This window comes from Caretta caretta, chromosome 11, assembly GCF_965140235.1.
Source record: "Caretta caretta isolate rCarCar2 chromosome 11, rCarCar1.hap1, whole genome shotgun sequence".
Taxonomy (NCBI): domain Eukaryota; kingdom Metazoa; phylum Chordata; order Testudines; family Cheloniidae; genus Caretta; species Caretta caretta.
Genome location: NC_134216.1, coordinates 48021075 through 48039130, shown reverse-complemented (window position 1 = coordinate 48039130; position 18056 = coordinate 48021075). Strand labels below are relative to the sequence as shown.

General features: G+C 46.0%; 1 protein-coding gene across 2 annotated transcripts in view; it reads left to right on the top strand.

Annotated features, from left to right (window-relative positions):
• The first annotated feature begins 731 nt into the window (after positions 1–731).
• Positions 732–18056, top strand: part of FRZB (frizzled related protein) — a 33490-nt gene continuing 16165 nt past the window's right edge. Inside the window, exons 1-2 of one of the 2 annotated variants that reach the window (XM_048869938.2) lie at positions 732–1655; positions 17110–17157. In XM_048869938.2, coding sequence (XP_048725895.1) covers positions 1190–1655; positions 17110–17157 — 514 coding nt within the window. In that variant the 5' untranslated portion in view covers positions 732–1189. The remainder of the gene's footprint in view (positions 1656–17109; positions 17158–18056) is intronic. The other variant, XM_075118000.1, reaches the window with a different exon arrangement.

The window sequence follows — 18056 nt, the reverse complement described above, 5'->3', positions numbered from 1 at the left end:
TATTTTCTCCTCTAGATTAAATGCATCTGGACTGAAGGAGAGAAAAAACCACTTTCTGCCACTGTGGGGAAAGTTTCCCGCAGGACTCTGGCTGTGGAGGGGGTGGGCAGTGTCAGAATGAATGCAGCCCTCTTGGCAAGGGCTGCGATTCAAAGGCATCGGATCCCGTGCAGCAAGGCAGATCAGAAACTCTACCCCTTATGTTTGAAAAGAAAGCCCCAGAGGTGATTGTTTACACCAGAACAGAGAGACTCGGGAAGGAAAAACCCGCCTCCTTGTGTCCTGTGGAGTGTCTGAAAGAGACTCCTTTTCTTTACCTCCATGCTTGGGTGGGGAGGAGGGATGTGTTTCCAAAGTGTAGACCTGGAGCTTGCAATCTTTAACCCATGATCTGTGGTCTTCAGTAACTCAGCCAGAGACTAGGGGTCTGGGTGTGTGAGGTCTGTGGCCTGCGATGTGCCGGTCAGACGATCATGCTGCTCCCTTCTGGCTTAAGAGTTGGTGGGTCTCTGAGCTCTGCCAGATCTGGTCTAAGAGGTTCTGTCAGGGTTGGCTGGGCGCTTCTGCTGCCCGGCACTTTCCAGTCGCTTGACAAGGCCTAGCTTGATTTGGCTTCCCCCGCTCTGCCTTGCTGCAGCGCCCGCGAAAACTGAGAGCTCGCAGCTTTCCCGAGGGATAGGCGGGGGGTGGGGTACGGGACAAGCGGTGTCTTATACTGATGGAAGTTAATGCAGCCGCAGGTCATCTCGTCCCCCCTCCTCCCCGCCGCCGCACAGGGTTAAGGAGGGCTGGGAGGAGGAGCTGGGGAAGGGGAAAAGGAGCTGGGCTGCAGACAGAGCCCTCATTGCAAAGCCGGCCCGTCCCTCAGCCTGCGGAGCGGGGCCCGGCGAGTCCCAAGCGCTTCTCCGCGCTGGCCAAACTTTGCCGGGGCGCCCGCGGGCCCGTCCTCGTGCTCGGCGCCAGCAGGAGCGGGGCGCCCCCAGGTGCAGCACCCCCCGATCTCCCCCCTTCTGGCTGCGCCTTGCTCCGATCCCGCCGCGACCCCTAGCGCCGCAGGGGGCGGGCCCCGCTGCCCGGGGCAGGTGGCAGCCGGAGCCGCTGTGGCGAGGGGCAGGGGGAGAAGAGGCGGCTCCGCCAGGTCCGGGGAGCGCGTGTGTGTGAGGTCCCGAGCCCAGAGCCCGGCGGGACCATGCTGGGCTGCGGCTCCGCCGCGCTCCTCCTGGCCCTGGCCCTGGCCGGGCTCTTCCTGAGCAGGGTGCCCGGGGCCCAGGGCGCCGCCTGCGAGCCGGTCCGCATCCCGCTGTGCAAGTCCCTGCCCTGGAACATGACCAAGATGCCCAACCACCTGCACCACAGCACCCAGGCCAACGCCATCCTGGCCATCGAGCAGTTCGAGGGGCTGCTGGGCACCCACTGCAGCCCCGACCTGCTCTTCTTCCTCTGCGCTATGTACGCGCCCATCTGCACCATCGACTTCCAGCACGAGCCCATCAAGCCCTGCAAGTCGGTGTGCGAGCGGGCCCGGGCCGGCTGCGAGCCCGTCCTCATCAAGTACCGCCACACCTGGCCCGAGAGCCTGGCCTGCGAGGAGCTGCCCCTCTACGACCGCGGCGTCTGCATCTCCCCAGAGGCCATCGTGACCGCCGAGGGAGCCGGTAAGTGCCGCACCCCCGGGAGCCCAGCCCGCTCCCCTCCTTGCCCTTCTCCCTGCCGTCGCCCCCGGGAGCCCAGCCCGCTCCCCTCCCTGCCATCGCACCCGGGAGCCCAGCCCGCTCCCCTCCCTGCCATCGGTCCCTTCCTTGCCCCTCTCCCTGCCATCGCCCCCGGGAGCCCAGCCCGCTCCTCTCCCTGCCATCAGCCCCGGGAGCCCAACCCACTCTTTGCCCTGCTCTCTGTCTGCTATTGACCCCGGGAGCCCAACCTGCTCCCCTCCTTGCCCCTCTCCCTGCCATCGCCCCAAGGAGCCCAGCCCAGTCCCCTCCCTGGCATCGCCCCCGTGAACTCAGCCTGCTCCCCTCCCTGCCATTGGTCCCTTCCTTGCCCCTCTCCCTGCCATCGCCCCCGGGAGCCCAGCCCTGTCCCCTCCCTGCCATCGCCCCCGGGGAGCCCAGCCCGCTCCCCTCCCTGCCATCGCTCCCCCCCTTGCCCCTCTCCCTGCCATCGCCCCAGGGAGCCCAGCCCTGTCCCCTCCCTGCCATCGCCTCCGGGAGCCCAGCCTGCTTCCCTCCCTGCCATTGGCCCCGGGAGCCCAACCCGCTCCCTGCCCTGCTCCCTGTCTGCCATCGCCCCCGGGAGCCCAACCCGCTCCCCTCCCTGCCATCGCCCCTGGGAGCCCAGCCCGCCCCCCTCCTTGCCCCTCTCCCTGCCATCGCCCCCGGGAGCCCAACCCGCTCCCCTCCCTGCCATCGCCCCTGGGAGCCCAGCCCGCCCCCCTCCTTGCCCCTCTCCCTGCCATCGCCCCAAGGAGCCCAGCCCGGTCCCCTCCCTGCCATCGCCCCCGGGAACTCAGCCTGCTCCCCTCCCTGCCATCGCCCCCAGGAGCCCGACCCGCACCCCTCCCAGCTCCCCTCCATGCCATCGCCACCAGGAGCCCAGCCTGTTCCCCTCCCTGCCATCGCACCCGGGAGCCCAGCCCACTCCTCTCCCTGTCCCCCTCTGCCATCGCCCCAGGAGCCCAGCCCGCTCCTCTTCCTGCCATCGCTCCAGGAGCCCAGCCCACACCCCTTCCTGCCATTGCCCCCGGGAGCCCAGCCCGCACCCCTTCCTGCCATCATTCCTGGGAGCCCAGCCTGCTCCCCTCCCTGCCATTGCCCCCGGGAGCCCTCACCCCACCCCTCCTGGCTCCCTCTCTGCCATCACCCCAGGAGTCCAGCCCACTCCCCTCCCTGCTCCCCTCCCTGCCATCGCCCCCGGGAGCCCAGCCCGCTCCCCTCCCTGCCATCGCTCCCGGGAGCCCAGCCTGCACCCCTCCCTGCCTGTGCCCCTGGGAGCCCAGCCTGCACTCCTCTCTATGCTCCCCTTTCAGCCCACACCCCTCTGAGCCCAGCCCACGCTCCTCTCTGCCAGCACCCATGTGCCCAGCACGCTGTGAATCCAGTCCCCATTTCTCATCCTTTCTGATCCCAGTCAACTCCAGCCTACCCCACTTGTGATCCCCCTCTGGCTCCAACTCCCAGCCCTCATGCCTTGCTGACCCGTAGGGAGATCACCTCGGATCTCAGTCAACCACAGGTACATGGGCCCCCCGCCAGCTCCATCTGCCATCCCTCTTCTTCTCCCTCTGACCTTCTTCCTACGCCTGAATCTCTCTCTCATCCCTTTCTCTTCTTCCCTTTGTAGCATCTTGCTCTCTCTCTTCCAGAACCTCTCTATCCCTCCTTCCCCTATCTAGTGCCCACTCTCCTCTCCTTGCCTTCCCATCTCACTCTATGGATACTGGTGACATCTGAGAGTGAGTAGTTGATGCTTGCATATAAAGGTGCAGAGACAATGGACAAAAGTGCCCTTCAGTAATGTCATTCCAAACAGGGTGGACACTGCATCCATGTGTGGTTGAACATAACCCTCCCCGCCACCCCTTCCTCCAATTCTAAACTTGTCCCTCTGATCCTGTCTCCCATTTCCAAACCCAGCTCTTGCCCTCACTCCTGTTGCCTCCTACCATAGGCGAAACGTAGCACTCACCTAACCCTCAGCCCCAAACCAATCTTACACCGTTCTGATAATATCTTTATGCTCTTTGGTGTGAATAAGTTTTGTGACCTGTAACTTTTTACTCTTATTTAGCATTTGTGTGCAGCTGATGAGATTTTTGAGTGAAATTTGTTGTTGTTGAAAATGGCCTTTTTCCAAAACTGAAACATTCCATAAGAAATTCTTTCTTTTTTGAAATTTTTAACTTCTTATAATATTTTTTAATCAACATTTTTCAGTCAAAATTTTTATCAACACCATTACTGGGTAATCAACATTTCTAATTTATTCAAAAAATGGGTCTTTGGTATATGAAAACTTTCAACAACAGATTCAGAAACATTCTCTATTCAAAAAGTAGCTTACATTTTTTGTAAAGTCCATTTTGTTGAAAAAATGAAAATGGGTCTCTTTCAAAGCTTGTGAAATGGAAACCATTTCACATTCTTTTTAGCTCAGTTTTAGTATTTTGTAAACATAATTGTACTATAGTAGGGCAGTAGTCACACCATTAATGTACCCAGTACTGTGTATACAATTCGCCATGCCCTCTACTCCCCTTTACGATGTCACTCAGACCCACTAAAACCATGCTTCCTTCCAGAATTGGCTGCACTCGCTTTATTTTGCATAGACGAGCAGCTGCACATTTGTGCTTGTTGAACTTCATGCTGCAAGCTAGCTTGTGCTGATGGGAGCAAGGGGGTGGTACTCCTATTTTCATGGCGGTGACAACTGAGAGAGACTGTGGTGGCCAGAGGAGGAGTGAGGCTTGAGTTAGGAGAAGCAATTGCCCCTACCTGTTCCCATGCCAGCAGTAGCACAAAGACATGCGAAATGGCAGCTGGGGGAAGAGCGGCAGAAAGTAATTGTTGCATATATATTTTAAGATAAACTTATAACAAATATTACTAGTTTTATGGCATGCATAGATACTGGGTCAGATCCTCAGTTGTATTCGGGTTGCAGGCAGTGTAGCTGAAGGATGAGTGTGGTAAAGATGGCTACATGGTAACGTGTACGTCTCCTGGTCCTGGGGTTAGATGAGGGTCAGTTTGGGCCCCAGTTCAAATTAGAGTAGCCTCAGAGCTGCTCTAAGTTGTATCTGGCTGCAGTGGCCTCCAGGAGGTCTTTCTGGAGATCATTAGAGAATTCTAGAGCACATCAGCTCTCTGGCCACATTCCCTTTCATTGGCCGTGCTCCCTATGCTTGGAGCTGTAAAGGTGGTGTTGATGGGTGTCTCCGTGCCATCTAGCTGTTCCTCTTACCATAGGAGAATCCCCACATAACTGGTTAAGATGGCTTTCCAACTGCTTTGTGCTGCCAGAACACTGCAAAGCTGTCAGGCTGGGGGCTGGCTTTTTTAATCCAAAAAGGTATAACTTTACCCATCCCTGAGCAGCTACCTCTGGGATGGAACATAGAACCTGTTTAACAGGGCACAGCAACACAATGTACTAGGACAAGCAATGGAGAAATAAACCCATTTATTTCCAATTGAAAGAGCTGAGATAAGCTAAATTAGGCAATATGTAATTTGGGGATTTGGCTAGGACTGGAATTTGGTCAAGGCTCTGGCTCTAGAACCCTAGATGTTTACAAAATGATCAATATCTCAGAGTTTATCTCATCAGAGAGAAATACATATCTCTGGTCACACTGGGAGATACCATAGGTGATACCATGGTGTAAGTTAACTATTGCTAAGTGGTTTGACTTACATGCCAAAGTTGGCAGAAGAGGATGGTGTAGTGAGAAAAGGAAGTTATAAGACAGAGCAGGTTTGCACCTGTGCTTTATCTTACACCTACTTACACTCTACTGTTAGTTGTACATTCTGTGGCAGCCCCATCTTTCAGCCCCTTTGATGTTTAAGTTACACCAGCTTACACCAATTTGTTGATTCATTTATATTAACGTTGATGTCACCTCTGATTCTGACCCATGGCAAAGTGCTTTGGTTGACAGGTGCTGTATGTAACTAATTACTGTTGCCATCATTCTGTTGACCCTTACCTTTCATTCCACTCCATATAAATAAACCCCATCATTCCTCTTCCAATGCTTTCTCCACTTCCAATCACATCTTATACCCTATTCCATTACACTCTTCTCTTCATGTGCTCATTTAACCTTTCCCATCCATCACCTCTTTCCCCTATCTGTATATTTTTTTATTTCCATACCAATCTAACTCCACTCCTACCTTTCAAACTACCATTTCCACCCTTTCTAACTCTCAGATCTCCTTCTACAACCCATAACTCAAGCTAACTCTGCTCCTTATACTTCCATAACTAACCCTTCCCCTCATTCGTCTCTAACCTTTCCTTCCTCTGTAATTGTACCCCACCTCTAATGCCGCGTGTCTGTCTATAGATCTGTTGCTGCTTCTTTGGGCTGCAGACCTGCTGGGAGGATTTCAGTGAGGTTGGTTTTGAATTCCAAAATTAGGACTAGTTTGTGAATGTCTCATTTTGAAACACATTTACAGACTCTTTCCTGAACAGCACTGAGATACTTTCAAAACTGCCTTAAAAATGGATCCAAACTGAGTGAGGCTTGGCAAGTCAACAGATATTTGAAAGCAGTGGCATTCAAAACTGAAGGGAGGAAGTTTCTCTAAAATTGCCCCTGAGTTACCTATTGCTGAGGACCACAGCAGCACAATAACCTCTTTGAATGATTCCAGTGTGAAATCCATGAATACTTCACTGACTGGAAACCTGATGACATTCTTATTTCTGGGATTTAAAAATTAAACTAGCATACTATCCCCTGGACTGAAGACATTCTTCTGGGGAGGGGGAATAAATCCTCCCCTTTAAAATATAATGAAATATTCCTTATCTAGGAAAAGGTCAGAAGAAAACTGGTATCATCTTATTAGAGGATTGTACCCTAGTAGAAAACATCACTAAAACAAATAACAGAATAGTTAATGATTCGTATACAAGGCATTTCTCCTAAGTTTTTTCCTCTTAAGAATGCACTTTCTGCACCTAATATTGTTGGTGAAATGCACAGTCAATGGAAATGTAAATTCACATTTATTATTGAAAAGGTTTTCATCATTCAAAATGAAAATATTACCCACAAAGTAATAGGTCTTTGCACTTCTATCATACCTTTTGTCCAGGGATCACAGATTTCTTTCTAAACTTTGACTGGTTAAGGTAAGTATTATTCAATCCATTGTGTAAAAGGGCAAATTAAGGATGGGATGGTTAAATGATGTAATCAAGCTCGTTGTCAGTGGCAGAGTCAGGAATAGAGCCCCGGAGCCCTGAGTCCAATTCCTTTTCTCTGCTCACCAGACCATACCTCAGGGGTGGGCAAACTTTTAGGCCCGAGGGCCGCATCTGGGTGGGGGAAATTGCATGCAGGGCCAGGGCAGGGAGTTGGGGTGCGGGAGGGAGGGAGTGTGTGCTGTGGGAGGTGGTGTGGTGTGCAGGAACGGGCTCAGGGCAAGGGGTTGGGGCAGAGGAGGGGTGCGGGGTGTATGAGGGGGCTTAGGGCAGGGGTGCAGGAGGGGTGCGGAGGGAGGGAGGGGGCTCAGGGCAGGCAGTTGGGTGGCAGGAGGAGTGTGAGGTGCGGCAGGGGGTTGGGGTGCAGGAGGGGTATGGCACGGGGTTGGGGGGTGGGGTGCAGGAGGGGTTCGGGCTCCCGCCTGGCACCACTTACCTGGAGCGGCTTCGGGGTGACAGCAGCGTGCACCGGGGCCAGGGCAGGCTCCCTGCCTGCCTGCCCTGGCTCCTCGCTGTGCTGCTCCCTGAAGTGGCCAGCACCACGTCCGTGTGCTCCCTGGGGATGGGGGCAGAGGGCTCCATGCGCTGCCCTTTTCTGTGGGTACCTCCCCAAAGCTCCCATTGGCAACAGTTCCCCATTCCCGCCAATGGGAGCTGCGGTGGGTGGTGCCTGGAGGTGAGGGCAGTGCATGGAACCCTCTGTCCCCCTTGCCCCCCACCAGCGGCCTCAGGGATGTGGTGCTGGCTGCTTCTGGGAGTGGCACAGGGCCCGCGGCGCCACATGGGTGGCAATCCCACAGGCCGGATCCAAAGCCCTGAGGGGCCGGATCCGGCCTGTGAGCAGTAGTTTGCCCACCCCTACCATACCTCCTCCCAAGTGAACAATTTACAGTATACAGATTCACAGTGTGAAATAACTTTATATTCTATCGCATTGTAGAAAATCTCAGTTTGCAGAGTTTCTTCCAGTTAATCCACAATATAGCAAATAGTATTTTTAATTAAAATAAAATTTTGTTTCTTTACTCATTTTTGTGCATGTGGATTGGCAGTCAGATCAAGTTGTTAGACTGCGAGGGTGAGATCTTCATTCTGACTCTGGCTGGGTAAAAGGACTGGACTGGTTTTCGGTTTAACTTCAGAAAAGATTTCTTTTTGTTCGCTTTCATGAGACGGATGTTCATGCATCAGTTTTATAATTATAACAGGACAAAGGGATGAAAAAGTGCATAATACAAAGCAGTTTACATATAGGGAAATTGTGCACACTAATTAGCATTCAGCATTCTCACCAGAATGAGAATGGGCTCCATTGGGCTCCATTCTATCAGACCTGCACTTTTGCATAATTTGAACTACAATTGATGAAGTGCAGCATCTTGAAGCAAATTCTGAAAAATGCACATTCTTCCTCACAGAGTTTATGTTGCACATGATGTCAGTTGTCAAGTATGTAAAACAGTGAGTGTATGGGCCCTAAAAGGTCAGGGGAGTGGCCCTAATTAACAAGTTAGATAAATCAGCTCTAATTGACCACAACATTAATGGGCACAGCAGCTTTGGCTTGTGCCAGTATTATTTATGTAGTATATCACTGGGGACCTTTCTAAGCTTGTCACCCTATTAGAGCCCAAATATTTCCATGTGTGAACTGTTATTTGATCATTTCTCCACTCTGTGAAGAACAGAGAGGCTTTTCTTTAACACTGGTCTGGCAGGTCTGTCTTTCCCACCTATTTTTTCATTCCAGTAAACACATTGCTAGCAGCCATTTTAAGGAGAACTGTACAGTTGTTAAAATTAAAGACTGAAAGAGCCCCATTAAATCATCTTTTCTAGCTCCCTGCTCAGTACAGGGTTCTCCCATAAGGCAGAGTCCAACTCCTTTTGTCCATTTGAGTTCCCATAAGCCTGTGTTACCAGAGCTTGAAATAGTACCGAACTCCCAACTACTAAATCTACTGGACGGTGACTGGTACAAAAGATGATGAGTCCATCTTGGGTGAGGGCGGGGCAACACCCTAGCCAAAAGCCCATCCTCAGTTGCTGCAATGGGAGAAGCTGTTGTGATCCCTACCGTGACCCTGCTTAGGGCTTCTGCCTTTCATATCTAGGCTATGATGTAAGGCAGATTTAAAGGCCACTTCCCTCGAAGGAGCTGTCTGTGTCTTTTCACTACTGTTACTCCAGAGCCTCCTACTTGTGGAAGGGATGATATGGCCACTGCTGTACCATTCACTCAGCCTAATGACTGCTGTGAAAGGGCATCTCAGTTACTCTGTGCCCCTCCCGTCCTCTGCCATTAACAACTATTGTCTCCTTTTCTGAAGGGAGAGAGAGGAATCAAGGGTTCGAGAGACCAGTCAGAGCAGAGCACCCCTGTAGAAATGGAGTTAGGAGGCTGAAAGGGGATCACTGAGCCCCCTCACTGTTTCCTCAGCAGTCACCCATCTGCGGAGATCTCACCCTTAAATGGGGATATTGGGGGGCAGCACTACCTCCTCTGACATTACTCCCTGAAAACCTCATATGAGTTGGACAGGGATGGTGTCCCTAGCCTTTGTTTGCCAGAAGCTAGGATTAGGACACAGGGGATGGATCACTTGATGATTACGTGTTCTATTCATTCCATCTGAAGCACCTGGCATTGGCCACTGTCAGAAAACAGGATACTGGGCTAGATGGACCTTTGTCTGACCCAGTAGGGCTGTTCTTATGAGTCAGTGGAGTCCAATCTCCATACAGAAGGATCTAGTTGGTCAACCACAGAGCAGAGGGTCTCTGGGTAAGCTCTGTGCTCACTAAGCAGATGAGCCAAGATTTGGCCCTTAGATTTGTGCTGTTCCTTTATACTGTTGTAAAAGAGAGAATCTCCAGGTCTGTATTTAGAAGATACTGTAACTTTAAACACACCAATGGTTATAGCTGACTCTGGAGGCCAGTGTGAAATTGTATATCTTTGATTAGTCTTCAGGATCAACCTAATTAAGACAATCCTTGAAGGAGAAGAAAACGATATTTACAACATGTTTACATTCCAATTGTCAGAGCAGAGAGTGCTAAGGTCCAAATTTATGTCTCTAGCCTTTGATTTTTGTCACCAGCTTTTGCACATGTAAGCGATTCTACCTACAGATGTGGGGGTACACCATTTTGTATATGCTAAATTGCTATTGTGTGCACAAGTGGCTCTGCCATTCATGCCAGTCTTGTTACCCCATTTGATTCCTCCACCCATTGTTGTCTCTGTGTTGTTCCATGTTGACTTCTTGCTAGTTGAATGCTCTTCTCACCTGAGTTTACCAAGCAGTCACCCTCTCTTCATTTAGGTCCCTCTTAAAACTCACTTATTCTGCAAAGCCTGCAAGAAGTGAGTTTACAATTTAAAAACTAACAAACAAACGACCAGATCCTCCCATTCACTGGATTACTCCGTATGACCTGCCACCTGTGTGTCATGCTTTTAGATTCCAAGGGCTTGAGGGCAGGAATTGTTTTTGTTTTTCTATACAGTGCAGTATCAAATATGTTGTCAGTGCTAAAGACTTCACTAAGGAAAACACCTAAGCATGTGCTTATGTCTATCCCTATTTATGACAGTGCTGAAGTCCTGAAGAGGGATGTTTTCCTGAACAAATAGTAACAATAAAACAAGAGCAGATAGAAAGGGGCACTTGCAAAATAAGAGAGATGGTTTAGGCTACCTGAACATTTATCTCTGGAAATGTTTAACATATAAAATTGGAGAAGTTTATGTCAAATGGCAGGAACATAGCTGTTAAAAAAGAAAACTTCTGTGTCATATTGCACCTTCAGAATATGGAAGTGTAACTTCATAGATCTGGATATTTTCTTTGCCGAGTCTTGAATTATGCTTCAGTCAAAACAGTTGCCTTGATTATATGTGATTAGAGTAGGTTGATTGCTATGCTGTTTTTGAATATTTCAGAGAAATAATATATTTAATTTTTGGCTTTACTTGCATCCATCATGAAGGGTCCAGGTCCTTAAATTATTTTGGTGCATGCTTGTAGCATCCATAACATATTCTCCAGAGATACTCTACTTCGTTTCCATATGGAAGCTGAAACCATCTGGTGGTCCATGTATTGCCTATCACATCCGTGGACTCTTGAGCAGTGTCAAGGTACATGTGAATTTCTGCATTTGGAGAGGAGAGGAAGGGCTTCCCCAGGCTGATTATACTTTGTCCATTTAGCCCGGAAGAGGAGCATTGTAGAATGAACATACAATATTACAAGGAAATAAAAACATGGCTTGAAGGTGTGTGGTGCTCTTGGTGAGATGGGGGGGGGGAGGGAAGGAAACACCACCACAGAATGTAAAGCAAGTAAAACAAATGCTAGGAACACTTTACTGAGGGGCACCTAATTGGAAGTCTGAGACACTTTGCACCCCCCTCCTTTTTTTTTTTTTTAAGGGATTCTGTGGTCAGAGTGAAACATATTTTGGGGATCATTGGCTAGGTGGAGAAACACTAGCTTAAGTTAAGTCTTCCTTCTCTGCCTCCTTATGTCCCTCTAGGTGTGTAAACACACACAAAGATGTGCATCTGGTATCAGTGGTGCTGTCACATCCCCCTTGCTTGAAGTAGTAATAACAAACACCAAATCCATCCATCAGCAGCACCCCCACTACGAAAATTGTTCCATCACCCCGGTACTAGCAGTACTTAAAACATAGGTAAAAGCATTAACTGTTCATGCTCATTATAACTATTTGCAAATGCTATTAGCTCTGTTATTTCCAATCCAGTTGTTTTCAGACTTAAGGTCAAATTCAGCTCAGAACATACTTTGCAGACCTCCATGGACTTCAGTGAAATTGTACAAGTGTATAAGTTAGGGCAGTATTTTGCATGTAACGAACCACACATTCCTCAGGGAAGACTGTACATGTCAGATTTGTCATTTTTAAGTTGTCATTTTTCAGTCCTCTACATAAAAAATGCAAGTACACCATTTTCTTAGTTTCAGAAAAAATAAACACTTATAAGCTGAAAATGTATATTTCTAGCCTTACAAGAGACATTTTGAGAAAGTTATGAACTAAAGAAGAGAGAATTCTAAACCTTACTAACAGTGTTGCTGCTGGTGACCGTACGCTGCCTCTCTCTAATATATCTATAGCATGAACTGTAGGAAAAAATGGCTTTTGTGGTATATGTATTGATAATCTATGTGCAAAGTCAAGATTTGTGGAGTTAAATGCCACCTAAGGCTGTGATCATTTTAAGTGAATAAAGCTAGAATTTTTTAATTTTCATATGAAATGCAAAATTCTGCTGGTGGATCTTAATGCACAGAGCTGCTGTTGACTCAATGGAAGATCTCACCAGAATACTGGAGTCAGGATTCACTATGTGAATCAAAGGACAGATCTCCTGTTACCTTGAAAGTTGTTCTGTCATTTTTAGTTCAGAGATGACATAATGCCCTATTCTCAAATACTTCTACAATGCAAATATTTTGCAGTTAAAGAAGATACATTAAAGAACAAATAAATATCTGAAGTAGATAATTAAAACTAAATTAATTCACGTTGAGGGATTTCTTAGTCAGCAATACTGTTCCCATCTCATCAAATGAACTGAAGAAAGTCCCCAGACGACAACCCCTCAGTTTGACTTTGCTGTTTCCAGCAGAGTTCCTGAAATGGCTTCTGTAATGCTGCGCAATGTCATTTTAATTGCAATAATAATCAGGATCACATTATGCTTGGATTTCCTCTAGCCATAACAGGTTGTTTATTCACAACAAAGTTTTCTACCAAATCACCTCGGTCTGTCTCTCCTTTTCAAACCTTTCCTCCCACTCTGGCCCTTGAATTGTTGTCTTTTGTTATACTCTTTTTCAGTTATTTTTACAGTTTTCCACTGAAAATAGATTTGGTAAAATGGGCTATAGGAAAGGTCAGGGATCCTTATAACAAGGCCATTGTTTTTTAAAAGCATAGAGTTGTCGGTTTCTGGCAGTGATAAGGGTCTGCATTTATTCAGAGGAGATTTGTGATTTGTGCTTTGCATCGTCTTGAACATAAATGAAAGTACGCTTTTCCTTTGGAACTCATATAGTCTTCATTTACTATCAAATGTTGTTTCAAGACATGGTTCTGTTTATTGATATATTGTCTTATGGAGGTGCCTACTGGCTTGTGTTTTAAAATGGCCTTAAAATGGGGCATAAATTCCTGTTTTTCTCTAAAAGTTGTTAGCTGATTGGTGTGAAATTTCACACAAGGTTAATTTTTAGGCCTTTTGAATTTTTGATGCAGTTTTTGTTTGGTGTTTCTTAACAAATTTGTAATAGAAAGCCTTTGAATTTGAGCTTGTGCGGAATTTTTCCCTTGGCAGGCCTGCTGTTTATCGTTATCAGAAAGTTCTGTACACAATTGTCTGGACAAAACTTGGTAGAGAGGTAGATCCGGGGGACACAGAGAGAGTGTTTTTATTTGTTTTCGTTCTTTTTAACAAATGTGTTTAGCCATTATTTGCATTATGAATAAAAGTTTGTGCATGGTGCATGTAAACTTGATGGATGGAGGCTAGGTGCAAAATAAATAGATTGGGTCAGGATACACAGAAACCTGATTATTGGGACTAGGTGCACTAAAGATTGAATGACGGGGAATGCTGGGTTCAGAGAAGCTGGACTATTGGGGTATGGGGAAGAGCGGGGCATCTCCAAGTGTGACTGGTTGAGGGAGAGGTGGGAGAGCTGCATGCAAACCTATTGGATGAGGACCAGGAGCACATAAAGCCTTCTTTATGAGAAGCTAGACTGTTGTGTCAGAATGTATTCGACAACAGAGAAGGGATCAAATGCTCTCCCACTGTACTTTAAGCACCACATGTCGTGCCCCCCCACTTATCCAATGCCTACCCCTAAATAAGTATTAAATAAATTAAGAGATAAATACACAAAAATCTTCCTTGTGAAGCAGTTAGGGTTGCTACACACAGGACATGCCTCTCACAAACTCATCAAAACAAGGAAATGAAAAGCTAAGCCACCTAATAATATATATCCTCTTCTCCTCCTCCCATAGACACACATCTTACTATTGCCACAACTACCACACACCATACACTACAATTTTAATTCTGCCCATTAGGGTCGCCAGAGTTTTACATCACCCCCTATAATTGCCCTTCTACACATAACCCTTTCCCAAATTAACCTCTGCCAGCACAACAAACTACTGCATCAAACATCCATAACTACTAGCGCCAGGGGAGGAGGAAAATAAATTGGTAAATGAGAACATGCCAAAGGTTGAAAATGGAGCTGAGTTAAGATGGCAGTGTATGTATGATAGGTGGGGTCATACTCAGGTGTACTGTGGGTGAAGGTGTTAGGTGGCTTAGTTTTTCATTTCCGTGTGTTTGTGGGGTTGCGTTAGGGTTGCTATGCACAACATGCATAACCATTTCTCAACCCCAAAGATAACAGAGCCAGATCCTCAGCTTGTGTAGACTGGTGTATCTCTACGGACTACAGTGGATCTAAACTGCTATACCCCAGCTGTGCATCTGGTCCACTGTTCCTAAAGCTATTGAAAAATGTTCCTATTATGAAATGTATTCTTGCTTATAACACCACTGATGTCAATGTCACTTTGCTCAGCTGCAGGGGGATGCACAGGGCAGGATCTAAACTAGTGTTGTAAAGCGTCATATGAATTTACTGTGTTGTGTAAATCATTAGTAATAAAATTCTCTGGAATCTGTTTTTAGTGTGGGATTTAAATTTTAAGAGGGGTTCTTCCACTTCCATTTAAAAAGACTGAAGGAAGTGGAAGTGTGTGTAATGCGGGGGTGTCGCTGCATATAAGCCTTTCTGATGATCACTATACTAAAAAATAAAAAATGTTTTTAATGTGGAGATGGGCTCAAGCTAAAATTAAGATCCAGATCTCAATGTGCAGTGCAAGCACCCCGAATGTTCAGGCAACGTTGGATCTGGGGCTTTGATTGGTTCAAGGAAATCTACATTTCTTTACTTTGGAGAGAGTATTTTAGTGCTTCGTATTTTTCCTTCCACACCCCCTACTTGGGAACGAAGATATGAAAAATACTGCCCATGATGTTTCTTTTTTACCTTCTTTGCTGGCCAGATTCTCTTTTTCCTTCCCTCTGTCCCTGTTTTTGATTCTGTTTCTATTCCCTTGTTACCCATTATGAAACAGACAAGTCTGCAGGACAGGGAAAGCGAACAGAGGTTACAGGGGTAAGTGCTGTGAAAGTGTAAGGAAGATCCAGTTTATGGGCGTTTTGTAGATTTCTTTAAGAGGTCACAAGACTTCTAGTAATGGGAATTGCTGAGGGGGTAGTATCAGACTGGTAGTAACAATAGGAGAGTCAGAATCAGGTCCAAAGAGAGGCCACGATTCAGAGTACTGAATAAGGAAACACAGCTAGGTCCCAGACTATGTATTGGAGTTTGGAAAGGTGAGAAATAAGAGGAAATATGTAAGAAAATAACAGGCTTGAAGAAGGCCATATGGATTATACCTTTTATCCTGTCCTATAATAAAAGGTTAAGAAAATACTTGATAAAATTAAAAGGAAACATTTAAATTGGATAATAGGAAACACTTTTTAAAAAGCCATGTATAATTGATCTGTAGAGTTCACAACCTCTCGATGCTATTTGACGTGAACAGCTTATCAAGATTCAAGAAAAGTCTCTGATAACACATGAATAAGAATAGTAGCTGAAATTTTACTGGTTAGGATAAAAATGACAAGTATTATGCTTCTCAGCATAAATTGTAGTTGAAGAATAAGCTAACGTCAGGAAGAAATTTCTTCCATACTGCAATGTGGTACAGTTAAATGCATTATGGGGGTTCAGTACTTCTGTATGTGGCAAACTGTTTTTGGCTATTGTCAAGGAGAGGATTCTGGGCTAAATAGACAACTGCCCTGGAATGCGAAGACATTTCCTGTACCCTTATGCTTACTACATTGATACAGATGTTTAATGCTGAAGTCTCAGGTTTGCCAGAGGTTATTGACTATTTTAATGAAATAAACTAGATATATGTCAAAATCTACATTCACCCTACATATCTTTCAGCCACCTATGTAAAGTATGTTGCCTGCTGTACAAGGTATAAATATGCGTGAAGGAAATAAGAGATATATCCAGCCCAGATGTTTTTAAAAATGGGTGCCTAAAGTTAGGCTCCTCAATCCATATTTAGGCACATGCGCGCGCGCACATACATACTCACATATGTCATTTGTAAATACAACTTATGGCCCTGACATTGCAGTTGAATTCATGTAATGGGACCCTTGCCTCATACTGAGCCTCAGCAACTTCCATGGGGCTGCGTGCAAGCAAAACCACATTAATCCCATTGCAAGGTTGGGTGACTGTCTATGTTGCTACGTATATATTCATTCCTTCAGTTTTTCTTCTTTCTAGAGAATAATATGCAACAGCTAATATATTTTTTATTAACAAGACATGCATATAAATCAGGTAAACTTTGGTGTTATTTAAAAATAATAGATTTGAAAATAAGAATATGAATTTAGCACATATTCCCAATTTAGAATGTCCCCAAATGCAGTTCTTTGGAAATTGGGCATTATACCCTCCCTCCTCCCCCTATTCCTGATCTCTCTCACAAAATAATCAGAAAATTTTTAAGGGGGGAAAACTGAAACGCTTATTTTGGCTTTCCCTTCAGTGACATGATTGTGGTTGGTTTGTTTTTTGTTACTGAGGAAATCAAAGCTGAATTTCCCTCCAGCATCTAACTGAGTAGAAAAGCAGGATATGCATTTCACAGTTGCCCCAAACTCATGTCTGAATTGACACACATTTCCATTCTTGTATAGATCCTGCTACTCTGTGCACATCACCAATGGAAATGCAACAGTTTCCGTTGTGAACTATAAATAATCTAGAGTCTGCTTCAGCATGTAACATTAGGTGCTTGCTAAAAGACAGAATTCAGACTGACTTCAGTAGGAACAGGAGAGGACTCTAAAACATTGTAACCTCTTTTTCATTAAGAGGGTCTTACATTTTAATACACTAAATATTAGAGAAAAATTAAGCAATTTTAATGTGGCTGTATTGAAATAATCCAATATTAAAAATACTAACATATTTTACGAATCCATACCAGATTTCCCTATGGATTCTAATAATGGCAACTGTAGAGGCTCCGGCAATGGTGAGTACATTTTTATATATATAACTGTTTAATAAGTTATCTTCTTTCAGATTCTTTTAACATTTAAATAAGACCAGTACTTAATGATGTATAGACTCCGCTGTTTCAATTTTTTGTACACTGTGTATTTGCTATGAGAGTTACATGTTCAATAAGACATTCAGGGAGGTTGAAAGTTGGATTTAGGTGGTGGGTAAGCCTCTCTGCACAGGTGTGAATTTCACTTTTAGTACTTTTCTAGGGCCTGATTCTGCTGTTTTTATCCAGGCAAAACTTCCTTCAAGTCAAAAGGACTTTACTGATTTCAGGGGAGCTCTTGTCTGTTAGGATTCATCCCCTATTGTGCTTTCCACTTTCATTTTGTTATTCCATACTATAGAAATATGATTTGGTTTGCTGCTCTGGAAGTCATCTTCCTTCTAATTATTTTTTCACACAAGCTGGAAATTCATTGTGCAGAAGAACGTTTGTTCAGCCCAGTAATTCAAAGTAACAGGTGAATCACATATTACATTACAGCATGCTAACGCAATGGACAACACTTCTCTTTACATTTTAGCATTCGAAAGAAAAATCAACAGTGCCACATATGTTAGTGTGCATTGTTCAGCATGCAAATCCCTCATGAATCAGATTCCTTACAAGTTACTCTGATACTTCTTTGTATAATGTAGGGTCCATTTACTACTGTGACCATTTTTATGTTGGCGGACCTCTATTAATTTACTGGAGTGAAACAGTGGTGAATCAGGCCCGTGTATATAGCACTCTCTTGAAATGGCAGCAGTCTCTCTTTTCAGACCTTTAAACTGTAAAGCAAAATGATAGAATTTTTTTGTAGAGTATATAAAGCATGTACCTGAGTAAACTGTTGTTTGCATTAGTCATGGGTACATGGA